The sequence below is a fragment of the Tinamus guttatus genome, unplaced genomic scaffold, assembly GCF_059628265.1.
Source record: "Tinamus guttatus ecotype Peru unplaced genomic scaffold, ASM5962826v1 Tinamus_guttatus_pri_ptg000242l, whole genome shotgun sequence".
Taxonomy (NCBI): Eukaryota; Metazoa; Chordata; class Aves; order Tinamiformes; family Tinamidae; genus Tinamus; species Tinamus guttatus.
Window position 1 is genome coordinate 112,683 of NW_028288776.1, and position 19,604 is coordinate 132,286.

At 43.8% G+C, this 19,604-nt stretch overlaps 1 protein-coding gene and 1 long non-coding RNA gene across 2 annotated transcripts in view; one reads left to right on the forward strand and one right to left on the reverse strand.

The window, feature by feature from the left end:
* TGFBR3 (transforming growth factor beta receptor 3) overlaps positions 1-19,604 on the forward strand; it is a 93,018-nt gene that overhangs the window by 32,497 nt on the left and 40,917 nt on the right. The window contains exon 3 of the mRNA XM_088526046.1: positions 15,248-15,385. Within this exon, the coding sequence (XP_088382172.1) occupies positions 15,248-15,385 (138 nt within the window). The remainder of the gene's footprint in view (positions 1-15,247; positions 15,386-19,604) is intronic.
* The window catches only part of LOC148594471 (uncharacterized), a 533,350-nt gene continuing 518,379 nt past the window's right edge, over positions 4,634-19,604 (reverse strand). The window contains exon 3 of the long non-coding RNA XR_015913459.1: positions 4,634-4,650. This is a non-coding gene — a long non-coding RNA (uncharacterized LOC148594471). The remainder of the gene's footprint in view (positions 4,651-19,604) is intronic.

The following is a 19,604-nucleotide window of genomic DNA, read 5'->3' on the forward strand; positions in this document are numbered from 1 at the left end:
CATTTGTATAGAATATACAGACAAGGCACATTCTCAAATGTAAAGATAGGAGGGCTGGTGGTGCGGGGGGAAAGGCATGACACGGGCATGCATTCTTCCTATAATTACATGCAGATTTTTCTACAAAGATTAATAAGGCTTGGGTGTTGTTTTTCTTCAGTGTAAACTAAAATTAATATCTGGACTGGAAATATGCAGGATTATGTATTCCTGACAGCTTTTGCAAAACTAAATCATTGATTTATTGCTCTCAGGTTAAGGCTGAAATCTAATAAGTGTAGGGTCATATCATGAAATGCTGCATCATGTCTGTGGTTTTCAAGGAATTTATTTGTATTTCACTTCCTTAGTCTCTGGTGGGGGTAGTCATCTCATTTGTAGAGACTGTCATGACATTTTCTTTAAGAGAACCTTAGAAGTGCCAGTGGATTTTAGGTATTTTAGAAGTGTCTTTTATCACAGTTCATATTGGCCTTGCTTTATCATAGGAAATAAAATACGGGTGCATGTAATAGCCACAAGTATTTATATAGAGCTTGGCATGAAAAATGCAGTGCCTCTTTTGTTTGTTTTATTTGATCAAATATTCCTGGGGAAGTGAGTGCGTGTGTGAGTTTCTGTAGCAATCTGGGTCTCAGCTGAAAGCCAGGAACTACCGAGCACTTAGAATAACTCTCTCTTTGGCTTTGGCCAGCTTCTCTGCTTAAGTTTCCCATTTTTTAGAAGGGAGATGCTTGCTTTCTTAACCTACTCATGCTCTTACAATAAACAATTGTTTGTGAAAGCGCTGTGAAACTATGGATATGCATCAGAAAAACATGCATAAGAAAACTTAAAAAATATTCTACGATGAATGTCATTGCTTAAGTAGGTTTATTATCAACTCTTACCTTAATGGAGGAGTCTTTTATTATAGTTGTCAGTTAAATTCCCCTGAACTTTTTCAGGCGCACAGCCATGATTGAAATAGCTAATGGGGGAAGGAGGGAAACACAAAATTAATCTCATGTGAGTACCTAGAATTGAATACATGTGATTACATGGAATCAGAATTCCTGGCAACGGATTCACTATTGTTTTCATTGACATCCTCATCCTAAGTAGCTTTAAGATGGTATTCCCGATACAGATGTTGGACATGTGTTACGTGAAATGAAGGCAGGAAAATCAAGGGCTTATTTTTATCATTTGAGTAGCTGCATTGAGGCTGGAATAAATTCTGCTGAGTTTCTTTTCCCTGTTAAAGCAGTGTAATTTGGTAGTGAATTCATAATGAAAATATACTCTCCTTTGAGAGCTCTCAAAGGAGAGTAAACATCATGTTAAAAATCTTGTTGGTTTCTGTGAATAAACTGGCTAATTACAGTTGCATAGTAATGGAATAACTCACATTCTTGGGCTGACGCTCTTAAAGGGGCCAAATTGTTCAAGTTCAATATTTAAGTATTTTCTGAAAAATCATGTATGACTTCTAAAAATGGAACAGGAAAAGAAACTGAAACATATGCCCCTCATAATGTATTTCTGCATTGTGACCTTGGCAATGCCTCCTGAATTCAGAGGGTTTTTTTTGTATCTTTTTTTTAATTTTGGGACTATGAAGAGATCTAGAAGATGAGGGTGAAATCCTGGTTCATTTTGTCTGTTTTTCTTGCATGTTTACTGTATTTATTATATTAATTTCAGTATATTTCAGTATTAATTTCAGTATATTAATTTCAGCTATTTTCAGAAGTAACATTCTTTTAAGGGGAACAGATTCAGTTCTGAATTGTGCTTATGCATGTTTGTGCACGCGTCACAGGCACCTGTGCTCATGTACACACTTTATATTGCTGAGAAACCCTGTGTACACAGGGCAGCATGGAGCTAAAAACAACTGGCAAGCTCCTTCAACTAATTTTCGTTTAAAAACAACAACAACAAAAAACCCTCACCACCAGCAAAACTATTATCCTCTTCAGTAGCATTGTACTAAAATGAGAAGCTTTAGAATGAGTTTATTTTATTCTATGATTAAACAATTGCATAAGATCTTGAATACTGCATCTGTGCGCTGCTCGATCACTTGGCCGCAGAAGTTGGCCCTGGGATGTGATCCTGCTTCTAGTGAGCTGACCAGAGCTGGGAAATGAAGGGATAGGGCCCGTTTGGCTGGCCCGCGTCGTGTCCGCGCTGCGCCGGCAGCTGAGTGCAGTGGGAGCCTGTAAGGAACAGGGAGCAACAGCACAGTCACCCGGGAACCCCCCGGAGCAGGCACCCAAACACTAGGAACCCAGTGCTCAAACCGAGGCTTTTATTACCTCTGCTTCTGCACGACGCTCCCCAGTTTTCTGTCGGGAAGAAGATAATGACGGGGAGATTCCAGACACTGCTCAGCACCAGTCCATGGTGAGGAGCAGGTGGGGAAGGGGAACTTATGCTCTTAGTGACCGCTGTTTGATTGGTACTAACAGCAGGTAAACAGCACATAAGCATTGAGGCATCCTATTCTCTGCAGAGCCCATGTAGCGGCCTCGGGACATGTTTGTTTGGGCCGGTAGGCCAAGGCTTTTGTGTTAAAGAAAAACAGTTGCTGTTCTAGAAGAAGCTTTCAAAAAGATAACAGCACCCCTCTGCGAGAGTAAATACTGGATCTCAACACTGCAAGGGCGTTTTGCTTATTTTGACTCTCCGAAGGTTCTGAACACCTTGACTGTGCTGCAGCTCGTGGCAGCAGCCGCCGTACAACTGGCCCTGAAGCCTCTGCAGAACTGTTCAACAAGGAAGAGCATGAACTGTATGAGAAGGCATGAAAGAAAAGAGGTGCTGCTGGCTTCACCTGCTGACCAGTCTGGGGATGAAGAACAGTGAGAAGAAATGGATGTGCTTAGTCTTTCTGGAGAAGTCTGGTTTGAGGTGTCAGCTAAGAACAGTAACTTGGTGGCAAAGGATCTCACCCCAAATGTGGGAAGGTAGCCCCTAAGAATAAGACATCAGTATGGGAAAAGTGTTTGGTGAATGCCTACGCTGAGCTTGTCTGACTTGAGTCCACCAGCAAGAGAAGGTGTCTTTCAGGAATGACTGCCAGCAGTTTTTGGAGCTGGGAGACCCCTGACTAGCTTGGCATGTGCCTTTGACACGTGGGAAGGTCTTGCTCTATGCTCCCTGTGCACAGCAGCAGTTTTGCTGTGGCAGGTATTCCAGACCTTGCTTTTGCAGCTGTACTGGGCTTTGTGGGGTCTTAGACTATTTCTGCTCCTGCCTTAGCAAGAACTGTTTCTGTTTGTTGGATTCTCTAGTGCTGCAAGCTTTTGTGGACCATTGTACGTGTTTTAAGACACTGTTTCTAGAACTGGACTGGGTGGGTTCATAGTATTCATAGTATTTATTTTTTATATTTATTTTTCACAACTGCTAGACTTCAGCCTTGTAGATACAGATCAGCTCTCTTGCGATGCTGAGCACTTTTTGCTACTGAGCGTTTTTGCTTGTTCCTTGGTGATCTGCAGCTCCCAGCTGGATGGAGGTCCCCCAGCTGGCAGCAGGACCTGCAGAGCAGGGGGCAATGAGGGCTTCCCTGCCTGCCTGCTGCTCCACAGGCTTGAAGTTGGCGGCTGCTGCTTTATCCCAGTCTTTGCTCTCTGTGGTGCGGGGCACTTGAAAAGCAAGAGGAAGGGCCATGTCAGAGGGCTGAGAATGGGCAGCCCAGATGAATTCATTTCCAGCAGCGCTCCTTGCCAATGAAACATTAATGGATCAAATTTTGAGGGTGCTGTGACAAACTTGGTCCAGGATAGCTGCCTCTTGCCTGCTGTTTTGTAAGGCTTTAGTGCTTTGAAAGTGGCAGTCCCTCATGATGCCTCTTTTGATCCTGTCTATTTTCCCAAGCTTGCCTGCGGTCCCTGGTTGCTCAGCTGTCTCGCCGCAGAGCAGTGCGCTGGTTGCCATTCCCTTTTCCTCACAGCCCTGCCAGAGGGCCCTTTGGGCCTAACAGCTTAGACTGCAGAATTTATGGATATATGGAGGAATTAAAAAGAAGAGAATGGCAAGAGAAAAAGAAAGCGCAGAACTTAAAACTACAAGAAACAATTTGGGTCTGTTGTGCAGAGCTCTTCACAGATATGTTAGGAGGGCTTGGAAAATTTGTGAAACTTCAGGGTGCTGAAGTGACAGGCACAGGGGAGAAAGTTGAGTCCCCACAAGGATTTGCATCCCAGGAGGCCCAGGCCAAGCCATAGTAGGAGAGGTGCTTCTGTTGTTCTCTGGGACAGCGCTCTGGAGTTTGCAAGTCCTGTCCACTCTCTGTGGATTTGCTTTAATGCAGCGTGAGGCATCCTGACCTAGACCATAGCCTAAGGACTGTAGAAGGCAATTCCATTAAGCCATGTGGTGAATTGCTCAAACCTCTCTCAATTGGTGAAATGCCTTTTGAAATATGTGCATGCAGCTCTTACAGTAATATGAAACATGCCTTAATTGCATTGATCAATGGGTGCTTCATTGCTATGTCAAAAAAAAAAAAAAAAAAAAAGGTAGCCATCTGACATCTGAGCCTCCATCTCTGAAAAAGCCGTCACAATCCTCCCCCCTTTTCTTTATAAGCACTTTGAGGCATCTGTGCATTCATAAAACATGCATAAAATTCAGGCCTTTTTTTTTTTTATGTGGCTTTTTCATCTTGTTTGCTCTGGCCTGCAGTATCTGTGGGCTGTTTTCAGTCAGCTCAGGAATTGCTGGTCATTGCGCTTGGCAGCCGCCCCGCGCTCTGCCCCGCGGAGCTGCCAGCGGAAGCCGTGTGTCGGCCAGGGGCGGCTGCGCGCGGAGCCCCGTGTCCTGCAGGAGCCCCACTTGATGCACGTCTGCGCTTAAAGAGGCAGCAGTGACTTCCCACCGCTTGGAGAGCGCTGTGCAAACCCTCCGTTTTCTGTTTTTAGAACTGGAATGGTTTGTTATGCACAGCAAACGAAACCTCAGTTTCACAGAGCTGCGTGTGCAGCAGAGCCGAGGCTCACCACAAAAGGCTAAAGGGTTCAAAAGAAAAAATGTCAGTGTGACTTTTATGATTTTTTTTTCTTTTTTTTTTCACTGTTATTTAAAATGGCTTGTTGGAAGCAGGAAGTTGGACTCCTTCACTGACATGTGTTTTCCTCTGCTCCGTGTGCCCATAGATGCTAGTTTGTTATTGCAGGATTCTAGAGAGAACTGGGCTGCTACCTTTACTAGAACATTTTTTCCTCCTTTTTTTTCTGTTACTTGAGAGCATGTAAGCCTGTATGTGCATACCCCCCCACAATTTTTCAGGCAAATATGTGTTTTGATTTTGATCACAAACTATGATTCAAATTCTTGTTCTCCTTCTGTTTTCCTCCTTAGAGGAGGAAATCTGACATGCCTTTGAGTATTTATAAATTACTGCTTTGTGTATAGTTATTTTCTTCAAGAAAAGATAATCAGGAAAGGGTGGGCATTTCCAAAAATCCATTTATATCACAGACTTGATGGACACGTTCCAGTCTAGGTTTGGGTTTGTGCATGTGGGTAAGTGCGGGAGATGCTGGGGCAAAGCTTGTTTTGAATGGTCATTTTTATGATGCTCTCCAGAGCATCTGAACAAAAGTGGGTATAAATGAAGTCATTCTTGTTGTAGCTCCCAACACCCTGAAAATTTCCAACATAAATTGTATGCAGCTCCCTGTGCCTGACAATCACTCTCCTATCTCAGTTGAAAAAGCCAAACCTTACAGTGGAAAGGCACAAGAATGCAATTGGTTGAATATAGTTTTGTGTAAACTTCTGAAAACTGTTTTATTTGTGTCTAGTTTTTCATACCACTTGTGAGTGTATATGCTACAGACAAGCGCAAATCTGGATGCAAAACCTTTGAGGGACAAAGTGTTTCATAGGCATATGCTATCAGAAAAATGACTTTTTTGTATCGTGATCTTTCATAGTCTATTTTGTTTACTACGTGTAATGCTTTCTTACCATGTGCCTCAGTCTCAGGTTCTTCTCCTTCCCACCTTCAGCTTTTGGAACAGTGGAAAGTAGCGTATCCAGCTGTCCAGGAATTAGTTAAGACTTGGAGATCTGGTGTTCAGCGTTCACACGTCAACTGCTTCATGATCATTTAGGGAGGAAGGAAGGGAGAGGGATATAAAGAAGGATGCAAAATTGAACTTCATACACCAGCTAGTTCACCAGTGAAAAGCTTTGATATGTGCAGGAAAGTGCAAGGTAAAATACTGTCTGGGCAAAGGTTTGTGTTCTAGTGAGTCTTGTGCTGTAGTTGTTTAGGCGAAGCTTGCCAAGTGGACGTGACACCGCTGCGAGTGCCCCACTCGCAGCAGAAGGCAGATGCTGTTCTTGGGGCTGGCAGGAATGCATCCTGTGCCCTTAGACAGATGGAAAGCAAACAAGAAAATTTCCCACCAAATGTTTAAAAGGAGCACATTCCCCTTAGGATTCATTACAGAGCATGTGAACACTATTGACATCTACTGATTTATGCTGAGCTGAGAGAAACATGTTTTTAGGTCTCAAGTGCTGGGAAGCTTGAGTGCTTTGCGAGAGGGCAGATGGCACAAATGGTTTCACTTAGTCTTTGGGAGCCTGAGCTCCTTCTCCGGGTCCAAGGAGAACGGGCGCCATGGGCTCCATGGGGCAGGAGTGCCGGGGCTGCCCCGGAGGGGGCGGCGCGCGGAGGTTCCCGTGCGTTGGCGGAGCTGGGTGCTCGGGCTGGCACGGGAGCCTCGGCCCTCGCTGCAGCCAGGAGCTTTCGGAAGCCTTGTTTATCAGGTGAGCTCTAGTCCTCCTAACTACAGAGTACATAAAATGTAGGAAAAGCACCAAAAAACTGAAGGTTGCGGGATGTGCAAACTAGATTGAAATATATATGCACAGGGAAAGCCAGATCCTGTATTACGATGAGTAGAAGTAAAATAGGCAGCTTATTGCATAGAAGTAAAGTAGGCAGGTGTACTGTGTGTATATTCTGTACATAAAAGATGTTATCAGTAAGGTCTTTGGATTATATTCTTTCATTGTTTTCACAGAAATAGCTGTATCATTATATGATTTATATTGATAGTTACTACCCTTCATGTTCTGAAATAGCTTTGCTTATATAAACCACCAAGACTTACTTTCATTGCTTGTGCACTGCAAAAGTAATCCCACTTTTTAGTTCAAACAGGACTCTAATGATTGTCCTGCCAGTTTGCCAAGTTATTTGTTTCAGGAACAGCTCGATCCTAGTTTTTAGATTACCTAAATATTTGAATAAATAATTTGCATCTAACATAATGTGATCACATTTGACAGTTTCAGCTTTAAAACAACTCTGGAACACTAGCAATTAACTGGTCCCATTTTTATCTGAAGATAAATAGTATGGGTGAGCCATGGCGAGAAATCAGCCAACGTTTTGATAAAATTAGAAGAAATATTTTGCGATATCTATTTGTGTCAGAACCTTCTAACACTGTTTGAGGTGTGATGCTTTTCGAAACTGCTCTTGAATTGCTGTTCATGTGTTTCCAATGAAAACTTACCAGCACAGATGGTTCCTCTTACATTTCTTAGGAGAAGTATCATGGTTCAGTAAAATATCAGTTATGAATCGGATACAAGTGGCACTGTTGCCAAATCCTGAGCCGTATGTTTAGTGACATAGACATAGAGCATACTACTATAATATACTGTCCTTATTCGTGATTTTTTTGTAATGTATTCAACACTAAATTCTCCTTGTAATTTGCTTTTTTTAGTCTACTGGCTGGGCCAGCTGAATTGTAAATCAGCATTAGGAGGTTTAAATAAGATATAACTCCATCCTGTCACACAAATTCTTAACTTTGGTTTGTTAATATTTAGAGCTAGAAAGACAGCAGAAGTTGGGCTGGAGGAAGAGACTACAGACAGTATGTGAATATAGTGTGAATGCCTAAGTTTTCATTTTAATAGACCGTTTTGTCCCAGGCAAGTGCCATGGGCAGGTCAGGGTTTAAAGCTGGTGCTGAGGGTAGCTCTTGACGCCCTTTAAGGGCAGTGCATCCAATTGCTTTGCTCTGGGTGTAAGAGGTACCGAGGGTTGGTCCTTCCTCCCGACCACACTCCAGGGCGGCTCTTTCTGCCCTGCGTCGGACACGACGTGTCCCACCACAGGGACTCTCCGCGGGGACCAGGTGCGTTTCAGAGCTACTTGCTAACCCCAGGCTTGGTGTCAGCCTTGAAGGCCATGATTTGTGAGCCCTTGGGGAGGGCACGTGGGGTCTGTGCAGCCCTCCACCGCAGTCCCGGGGGTCTCCAGCTTTCGGGGGTCTCCCCACTGCGGGTGGCAGGCTGTACATTGTGCAATAGCCATTTTTTTATTGGGTGGGATTGAATTCATGCCTGGCTTAATGCCACCAGCTCCACAGGAACTCCCTCAGAGTGACTCTCTCTCATTCTCATTTTCACAAGGGAGCTAAAACTGCTGGTGAATCAGTCTGATGCTGTCTGTAGAGTGTGGGTCAGATTATTAAGGCCAGTGCACTTGTAAACCTGTGTTTAGGTCAAGTAGCAATAGGCTGTTTTTAGCATTAGTTCAATGAGTGTCACCTGTTGCCTTGGAAGCAGCTTCATGCTTGACACACACCTGGTAGGTGCTACCACAGCTGCCAGCAGCTCAGCCTCTTCCCTGAGGAGTGACCTGGGCCTCTTCAGCAGCAGCCCCTGAAGAGAGGGTTCCCCCTCCATGTGCTTCCTGTGTCCCATGTCCTGTGTGTCTGCCAGGGCCTGCAAGGATGCCCACGGTTTGAGTCCTTCAAGGAGGAAAGGCAACTATACGGGTATGAGTGACTGAAAACGTTTCTGTAACTGCAGTCCCTTGCACTTTCCCTAAGGATCTCTGATATTCCCGTTCCAAGTATCTGTCTCATTGCTGGGGTGAGTTTTAAGAGAAATAGGTACTTGCCTTGTGGTGACAAATGAGAAATGTGCCTTTGAGAACCTTCCCAGAAGGGGAACCAAGGGGTCTTGTATGCCTCTATGAACTTTGTTATGCAATTATTTGATTTATGAGTGTGAATACATAACCCTTTGAGCAAATTACCTTCAGGCAGTAATACCATGTGCACATATTTTGCCTTTCTTGGAAAAATCAGCAAACTCTCAGAAACTGCTGGCTCCCTGAAGCTGTACTTTGCAATCTACTATAGCTGGCTTTACACCAAATCTTTAACACAATATTTAAGGGGAATGTAAAAATACCCCCCAAAATGGATAAAATAGGTGTTCCATTTTGAATTCACAATCCCTGCCTGAAGAATGTATTTTTACCTTTCATCTTCAGGGAAAAAAAAATCAGCACAGGAATATCCCTGCCCCCAAGCCACTGATAAACACTTTTCAAAGGTGATGCAGTGGGTAAACCTTACCATTTAAGGCAGTTTCATGAGTTATCCTTGACTGAATTCTTCTGCAGACAGTGTATTAGGATTAGACTTGGTCAAGTGAATTGCAGTAGAAATTGTAAATCTCTTCTATTGGATGGTATCCATCAGTAAGTTGTTTCTATTTATTCTTTTCAAAGATTCAAAGTATTTATAGGGAGAAGCTAAAAAAAAAAACACATACAAACTACCTTATTTTTGTTCTAAACTCTTTTCCATTTTGTGCTAATTACCTTCATATTTGCAGCTGGGTATTCAATTAAGGTGTCATGAAGCCTCCTCTAGTGCATCATTCCTAAGCCAGAAAGGCTCATTATATGGTCTGGGGTTACAATTGATTTTTTTCTTCTGTTTTATTGAGCAGCTGTCTTAGCCTGGGCAGTGTAACTCAATACAACGCAGCATATTTTGTGCTGGTATCTTAGCACAAATTCGTAATGGCTGTTTTGGAAAATGTGCCATGAATTTATCTCAAGGCCTTCACACTGGAATAGTTAATTCAGCCTTACAAATCCTTGGCACTTGACTTTGATCTTTCATAACAAAACTCAGTGTCTGTGATTTGATGCCTTGAAGTCAGCAAAACAAAATGGTGCTTTCGCAGCCATGTTTACTTTGATCAGTTTTCAACATTTGTGCCCTTGCTTTTCACGTAGCACAAATTGCTTTAGCAGAGCACTGGGGCAGGAGCCCACAGACTGTTTTTGCAGTTGGTTACTGTGGTGATCCTGAGCCTCTGATCGCTGGGGAAGCAGAAACCTCTGCAGCTGGCGGAGCCTTCACCTTGTTGCCATCATGGGGAGCTGCTGGAGACCTTAAAGGACCTTTTGGCAAGATGCTGGGGGCCACTGGTGGCCGTGGACGCCTGCAAAGGTGCTCACCGAGCTCTGCCTGTGCCAGCTTGGCAGACAGGGTGCCTATGGAACATGGTATCTTTATAAAGTCTCACTTTTTTCACGCATGTATTAAAAGAATCAATCCAGCTGAAGTGACACAGCTTTGCTGTGATTAATTTCCTGTTCATAATCACAGGCTTGGCTGTTGGTAAGACTTTTGTAAATGAATTTTTTTTAATGGTAAATTTTTTTAGACTAAACCGTAACTCTTTTCCTTTTTTCTTCTTTTTTAACCGATGACCAAGTGGTTGTATTGCTCCCAAGTTAGTCATGTGTTGCTTGGAGTCAGAGAGTGCCAAAGGAGAGAGACGGGCAGAGCTGGGCCTGGGGGAGCAGCCTGCCCGGACAGACAGTTTCTAAAGCTGCGTCTTACTGCAAGAACCATGGCTTAAAAGCACGTCCAAAAAGTCTGGCCTAACTGTTGGTTGCACAATAAAAATGTTGGCTACACAACAGCTCAGAAATCATATGAGACCTTTGCAAGGGGGAAGGGCCGAGTTAGAGCGCACTGCCTGACTTGACTGCAGTGTTGCTGTGCCGCTGTTTGCTTGGTTAAAGCACGAGCCTGTTACATGGATTAAAAATAACATGGACTGAGCAATTGCCAAGTGAATGGACTCGGTGACCGAAAAGTCCTCAAGACCCTTTAATGATTCCGGTTTTACTTTTTTTGGTTTTGTTCAGCTCTGATGTACAAGTGCCTGAGAAGAGGGTTTGGTTGAGGTAGTGGATTGCTAAGAAAATGTGTGTATTTTGTAAGTTTATTTAAACTAGTAAGAAGGGGTGGAGGATGTCTCTTTTTAGGATACCTTATAACAAATTTTCCATGGGAGATTCAAGACAAGAGTTAATTTTACAGCTGCTTTCGAAAGGTTTTGCAGAATTTTGTGCCCTGTCTTCGTATCTGGCCGTACAGAGCTGAACACACACAGGACTAACTTTTGAGTTCTCTGGGCAAAACGTGCCATAAATATTTAATAATGTGGTTTCTGCTAGTGAAAGTACAAAAGGAAAGAAAGGGAAAATTTCTAGTTAGCTCTTCTGCTATTAATTAGAAAAGTTTTGTTTAGTGGTTAGAAGTGATCCAATACCTTTCTATTAACTTATGCCATGCTTTTTAAAAGGTGCTATGCACTGTCTAGACATTTAGGAAAGGATGTGCCTTGAGCTCACTAAGCTGAGACCGAGAGCAAATGTGGCCATGAAAAATTCCACTAACACAAGCTTGGATCTGCAGCGGGCAGAGATGGCTCCTTGAGGAGGAAGTTCCCTGTGGAGTGAGGAGCTCTGCAGTGCTGCGGGAGGCAGCAGTGGCACTGGGTTGAACTTCAATTATTTGCCTTTTATTTAAATGTATATGTTTTAATCTTTGAAGTCTAAAGAAATAGCAACTGAGAAATCTAAGGGTACATCCAGTTGCAAAGAATTTGATTTTTCTCACTTAAATAGTATTCTTTTCTTTTTGTGCTCAAAGAGAAAATTTGAGATCAAATTAAGCAGAAATCTTCATAAAACCTAAAACATCTGTCTTGTCTGATAAAATTGGCTTTTAGTAGACTTGCCTGAGATCATTTGAAATGGAGATACTTCTGCACTTTCACATTACCCAAAGGACTTGACTCTGTTCTTCCTAAGAAGAATTTTTGTTTTATTTTTTCTTAATCTCATTTTTAATAAAAACCAGATATTTTGAATAACAAGAATTTTTCAAATTTCTAACAGAAGCATCTTCATCTGGTTAACTTAGCATTCCAATAAAAACACCACCAGGTTGCATCCTCAAACTTAGCACTTCTGTTGGCCTATGTGAGAGAATTGCTATGATTTTGTACGTTCAGTTATTTAAGTACATAAAGATTCTAAATATTTATGAAATATAATATGGGCTTATTTTACTTAAGAAAAAAAGCTACACAAGGAAAGTTGGATCAGAATAAGCTAGTTATCAGCGATAGGTGAGAAAGTGGATGTAGGCACATACAAGAAGTAACCCATTTAATCTTCACTGCACTTAGTGTAGTCTGTTTTCTCTTGGACACTTTAATGTTTAAAGACTTTCAAATCAAATGCATTTTATGCTGTTTGGAGCTGAAAAATATCAGAATGAAGTGTGAACTCATGTTTGCTAGATCAGTATTACAAAGGATATAATTGAGCTACTTTGGTAAACTTAAATTGCAGTATTTTTATTGCTTTGTAAGAAAATGATTACATAAAAACAGAGCTAGGTAATTATATTTAATAGCTTAAGCAGCTCATTACTAATTAGCCATGATTATAGCTGAAAAACCGCAAGAATTAATGAAAGCTTTTTAATAGCAGAGGATTTAATAGCACTTCTAAACACCTTTTCCTTGCCACATTCATCAGCCTCCACTTCTAGAGACAACAACAAAGTGGGTGGGAGTCTTGCTGAATAAAGCAGTTTATCTTTTCCTGCATTTTTCAGCTAAAAGAAATGTTGTGGCTTTATGGCATGATACTTTAAATCAGCTTTTATACCTGCTTTTTGGCATACAAAGTCCTCATCACCTTGTGAGCTTTCAGCGAGTTAATGCCTGCAGCTTCCTCAAGCAGGTGCTTGATCCTTTTGAGGCGATAAACGGAGCGAAATGCGCTCCTTGGAAGATGTAGTAGTCTATGGCACTCAGTGTTTGCTTTTGGAAATGCATGAATGTAAATAAGAGCGCAAGAGAGCACTGGGAAATGTGGCTGCGTTTCCTTGGGGAACGCAGGTGCTGAGGCATCTTGGCTCGCGCACGGTGTCTGCACCGCGCGAGCACCAAGACCCGCGGCTGGGCGTCCCTCGCGCCCTGTCTGCACCATGCGAGCGCCGAGACCCGCGGCTGGGCGTCCCTTGTGCCCTGTATGCACCATGCGAGCACCAAGACCCGCGGCTGGGCGTCCCTCGTGTCCTGTCTGCACCATGCGAGCACCAAGACACGCGGCTGGGCGTCCCTCGCGCCCTGTCCGCGCCGCGCGAGCACCAAGACCCGAGGCTGGGCGTCCCTCGCGCCCTGTCTGCACCATGCGAGCGCCGAGACCCGCGGCTGGGCGTCCCTTGTGCCCTGTATGCACCATGCGAGCACCAAGACCCGCGGCTGGGCGTCCCTCGTGTCCTGTCTGCACCATGCGAGCACCAAGACACGCGGCTGGGCATCCCTCGCGCCCTGTCCGCGCCGCGCGAGCACCAAGACCCGCGGCTGGGCGTCCCTCGCGCCCTGTCTGCACCATGCGAGCACCAAGACCCGCGCCTGGGCGTCCCTCGCGCCCTGTCCGCGCCGCGTGAGCACCAAGACCCACGGCTGGGCATCCCTCGCGCCCTGTCCGCGCCACGCGAGCACCAAGACCCGCGGCTGGGCATCCCTCGCGCCCTGTCTGCGCCGCGCGAGCGCCGGGGCCCGCGGCTGGGCGTCCCTCGCGCCCTGTCTGCACCATGCGAGCACCAAGACCTGCGGCTGGGCGTCCCTCGCGCCCTGTCCGCGCCGCGCGAGCACCGAGACCCGCGGCTGGGCGTCCCTCGCGCCCTGTCTGCACCGCGCGAGCACTGGGGCCTGCGGCTGGGCGTCCCTCGTGTCCTGTCTGCGCCGCGCGAGCACCGAGACCCGCGGCTGGGCGTCCCTCGCGCCACGGCCACTTGTGGCAGTGCTTCAGGAGGCCTTGCTCCCTGCGCAAGAAGCCATAGCCAGTGAGGTAGGGAAAGGGCATGCTGGAAACAGATCTTACCGTGCACTTATGCACAGCATAATAAGCAATATGGTGCTTTTTTGTTTCTCTGGAGTGTTGGATTTTTTTCTTTTGCTGGAGTGTTGGGTTTTGTTTTGTTTTCTTATTCTAATAAGGTATTAGTCTTGTAATATCAGTTTTCCAACAAGTTTTCATCAGACATGAAAAATGTGGAAATACTGATGTCCTCATGCTTCCTGACATGCGTTTATAGGGATTCGCTATGGTGATTTAAGCTGACTGAACTATCAGCACATATAAAGATGCGTGTGGTCAGGTAGATTGTGCATGTAACCATTTGCTTGCTGATGAGCGGTGGCGATAAGGAAGCAGCCATGATATTTGCCTTCCAAAATCTGTTAAGTAGCAGGAAAACCCCTTCCTGCTGTGCTCCAGGGCCTGCTCAGGCCTATGACACTGAAGTTCAGCTTTCACTTTGCAATGACAGTGAACCTCCCAGTGAACCCTGGGAAGGGAGGAGGTAAGCATAAAGTGAGCTTTTACTCTGGAAAAGATTGTCAGCTGTAATGGCTACCATATCTTCGGTTTGTTGGTGTGTAGATGTCCTCTGGTTGGTTTGTCAAATTAATCCATGATCTTCCTGGGCCCTGCCTTGCACTGAGCTCCGTGTTCAGCTCCTCCTCTGCTGCCCATGAGCTACTGGCCCCCTCTGCTCCTCTGCCCCTGCTCCTTGCAGCCGGGGTGCCTTGTGCATGGGTGGCTCTTGAGAGTTACAAGTCTCTATTAGCTTGTGTTTCTGGATTTTTCTCCTGTTTTTTGTTTGTTTGATTATTTTGCAGATTAGATTTATGCCCCAATAGCATCAACAGGGGAGGGCCGTACTGCAAGCCAGCTTCGTAGGCTACCATCTAGAGACTAGAGATATAAGCTGTCTTTGCAATTCCTTTTATCTCCTTGTTCTCCAACTCTCAGCTTAGTGGTTTGACCTTTTACATAAGCTATTTTTCATCTGCATTTGCCAAGGTTTTCTTAAACACTTTAGCAGTGCTCTGCCAGTGTAGAGCACAAATGTTAACTCTTTCATTCTGTATGTGTTCTGTTGGCTTTTTTTTTCCTTTTTTTTTTAGAGTAACTCATAAATAATGTAAGCCTTAATATGAATTAAAATGGTCTCTAATTGAAAGCTAAAGTAGAATTTGAAGCAATGGAACCTGCAAGGAAGCGCTTATGTATTTTTATATTTCTCCATAGGTCACCTTACATTTGAATCCAATTTCATCAGTGCACATTCACCAGAAGCCTCTGGTGTTCCTTCTCAACTCACCATTGCCCCTGGTCTGGAAGCTAAAAACGGAGAGGCTGGCACCCGAAATCCGGAGAGTGTTCCTCGTAAGTACGCGCAGTCCTCGGGCCTGCTCTGGGTCACGACTGCTGGTTGCACGAAGGGCAGAGTTAATGGTGTTCGTTTGGAAAGATTTTAAACATATGTTTTTTTTTAAAAAAAAAAAAAAAAAAAAAAAGTTCACAGGAGGTCAAGTTTCAGTGTAGGGCTCTGGAGAGCAGTTAAGTGGCAGGGAAAAGCAGTTTGAAAAAGTATGCCATTACTTGTTATGTGAATTCAAAGAAAAGAAACCAAAACTGTTTTTTTAGAATTTGCATGCTGTTTGGTTATTAATACCAGCAGCAATTTGAGTCTGCAGAGCGGCGTGGGTATGATGGATCTGCAGGCATGATTAGAAGTTTCATACTACTGAAATGCAAATGCTTCAAAGCAATGGGAGACATGGGCGCGTGCTAGTTGTGTGGTCTGTGACCAAAACAAAAGTCTGTATGCATTGAGCTCCTTATGTTGAGCACAAGGTTTATGTCTCTAATGTAGCTCCATCTATTGAAATGACCAAGCTAAGTCCAAAATGATGTCATTTTTGTTTCTCAGAAAGCCTGGAGCACTGCTTATAATGTAGGATCCAAATATTACCTAGTATTTGTAAATCATGTCCTTACAGTTTGCCAGGACATTCAAGTTTGCTATTTGTAGTGAAACAGACAAGTTGTTTGGATTAAATTTTTAATATGTGACATCATGTCTAATCATGACTCGTCTTTATTAGAGTTGCATCTTTTATTATATGCAACTCTAATTGCAGAACTACACTTGATTATTTTTAGCTATCTCCTTATAGGGTTTAGTTTTGCTCTCCCAGCACAGCTGTGAGGCAGGCAGGATTGCCTCTGCAGTTCCCCATGGGAATGCGATGCTGCCCCTTGCCCAGCAGCAGGGAAGGTGGTCACGCTGCAGCCCTGTCACACACCCAAGGGACACTTCTCTCTCAGGTGATCTGGGTACCCAAGAGTCCCATCACTCACCGACTCACCGGACACGAAGAGTTTTCTAGGACTGTTTTTCTTCTAATTGGGGTGCAAGAGTAGGAGTATCCTTGCTATTTTGAACTTTGAAGGACTTTATCCTGTTGCCAGGGTAGTTTGTGTCAAAAGCACAAACGTGTTCTCTATATTGCTTGGTATTTACAATCTCAGGTCTTCTCTTGTGTAAGAGACTCTTGCAAGAAAACCAGTGCAGTTCGGATCTGCTTGTAAAATGAGCGAGGTACAAGGTGATGAACAGGGTGATAAGAGTTCTCACTCCTCTCCTGGCCAAAAGGAACAGCAGCTGTCATCATGTGATCAAGTCTTGGTCCTACAATTACCGCATCGTCATTCCCATTCCATATCAGCTAATTCCATTTCAGCTATTTCCTCCCTTCCTCCCTTTCCTCCTTGCCTACTCTATTTCCTTCTGCAGTGTGGACCCTTCACCTTTGTCTTGCCTGGCCTGGGGGTGAAGGTGTCTGCTGAGGGCCCTCCATTTCCAAGCAGCAGATGCCCTGGTGCTGATGTGTTTGGGCTGGGCTTGCTCAGTTTGGCTCCACAGGGCTTCAGCAGGCTACGTTAAGCCATAGGAACAACAGGAATGTGCCCAAGACATCAGCTGCCAAAACTGCATGATGAGCTAAGTGTTCACTTCGTAACGCGCTCTCCGGGTTACAAAAACAGGCTTGCAAGTGTGAACAGCAGTCACCTTTCATGCCAAAGTCATTTGATCCCCAGTGGTGCCACTGCAGACCAGGGCATGGACATAGTGCGAAAGGGTGGACTGTGTCCCAGGTGGGACTGAAGTCCCTGATAGATCCTTTGGTTTGTTTTTCCCAGTGGATGAAGTTAAATACCACCTTTCAAAGCTCTGCCTGGTAAGGACTGGAAGCTGGTGCTCTCCTGTCTCCTCCCAGCATACTCTTGGTGCACTGGATTAGCACTGCTAGTGATTAGCTCAGTAAATCCAAGATCTTTCCTTTCTGTAGGCTTTTGTTTTGCAAGGAGTGAACTAGCTCTCAATGTTGACTTGTTCCTAATTGTGATCAAACATCTGAGTAGGTTCTACATGGCAGTTTCAGACCTCTACAGTTGTCAGGTAATTCATGTTCTTCATTCCACAGTAGCAAGGGGGTTTTGTTTGTGTTTTCTTTTTACATAAAGAGTTTGTGAAACAAGATTCTAGAACCAAAAAAATCTCAAAAATCCTCTCCCAGTTTAATCCCTGCAGTTGCTGTCTTAACAGGATTTCATTACCTGTTTTCCCTTTAAAAAAATATATATCCCCCCCAGCAAGCACAAGCTGCCTTTATTCTTTATCTGGGCCCTTTCCCCTTTTCATGTGTTCCATTTGAGATAGGTTATAAGGTTGCAGGCTAAATGACTTAAATTACAATGATCGTCCATTGCCTTTCCCTAGATTCCACACTGCTCACAAAGACAGATGCCTTGTTTTCCAAACATTTTGTTGGAGAAAAGCAAAAAATTAGGCAGGACAGAATCCTGTACATCATGCTAAGGAAGTTCTAGCAAAACCTGTGGGCGAGTGCAACACACCAAAAAGAAATGGATGAGCTTGGGTTTTGCAATACGGATGTTTATGTCTGTGTTAGGCCATGCCAGGTTGCAATCACTTGGACGGCCTCTGACCAAAAGACGAAGGCCGCCCAATCTGGCTGCGGAGTGAGGGTTCTCATTTCCAGGTGAGTCATGGAGCACAGGGACATACTGTTTCTCCTCCAGTCGTGGAGAGGCTCCTTGCTTCTTTGGCAGAGTCTTCAGTAAGTTTCAGAGAATTAAGCATGTAAGTGTAAATCACGGTTCCAGGGGTGCAGAGTGCAGAACTTGTTTGCTGGCCCTTTTTGTTTGAAAATACTTTGGCTTATTATACATGTACTTAATGCAGCTCTGTCTCCGTGTCTTGTTCAATCTCCTTGATTTCATAGCCAAGCCAGAAAATGGAGTATTCTGAATCATAAAAGATTTCATATTTAAAAAACCTTTTTTAATGTCCATGAATTGTAAGTTCAAAACAGAAATCTGTGTCACATACCATAGGAGTGTCATAACTATTGTGTCTGTCTCTATGGAAGCCTTAGATTGGGTAATCACCAACTTCCCAGCTTTTCTGTTTCAGATTTTTCCTGCAATAGGTTCACCTAGTCGCAATTTTATTAATGTATGATATTTAAAGTCTGAATTACATGCTTTATTAATTGATCCTTAGTTAGAATAGTGTAATTGTCAGTTAATTATCCACTTCTGAGACTCTTTGGTGATAAGCAAAATACCTCTAGACCAGATCAAAGTCACTAATTACAGGGTCATTTAACCACTTAGAGAAGTCCCAGTTATTTATTTCTTTGGATAACTAGCTATTAGGGTGGTTTTTTTTTTTTTTTTTCTCCCCAGTGAAGCTTTGTCAGATTATTACAGGGAAATATGTTTGAGTAAATTAAACAAATTCCAAGTTAATTATATACAAAGATTCAAGGTTATTTCTGACAGACAACTCTTGCATATGGGTAGGTGATGTATCAGAGCACTATGCAAAGCAATTTGTGCTGTTGGTCAAGTGGAGAAACTAAAATACACTGAGATTAAATTATGTCTCTGTAGCACCAGGGGGTAGAGTCAGGGCTGTTAATGTGCAATGTCCTCATCAGTAGGATGATCTGCTACCTTCAGTCTGTGAATTCACTGTTTCAGTTTTCGTTGCAACGCTCTGGATAAAACTGCACAGCTGAGCATCCCTGAATTGCTTTTTGCTAAAGGAAGGGATTAAAAGATTTAAAACTCAGGTCAGTGCGTCTCCAAAAGACCAGGAAAACACATGGTAGTGCTGAGTAGTTCTGCAGTTTTAACTTCTTACCATGTAGCTAAAGCTGAGGTATTTGTCTTTAGCCTGGTCTTCCATTTGTTAGAAGTTTAAAATTAATGCAGTATAAAATCCAGTCTTTGTGAATATAATTCCAGGATAGAAAGAAGCATGAAATATTTCTTTGCAAAACATTTTTTTTCAGTAGAAAAATATAACCAGCACTTAAGTTTGGAGTATGCAGGTGGGTGTGTACTTACTTTTACCACCTTATGTGCATAGTGTCACTCAGCACAGTGTCTTGCCACACTTCACAGCTTCACTGCCACAAAATGTCTCTTTGTGACTAAACCTGACAGTGGAATAATTATCATCAAAATCAATGGAATATTCTCATCACATCAAAGGATGTGTTTGTTC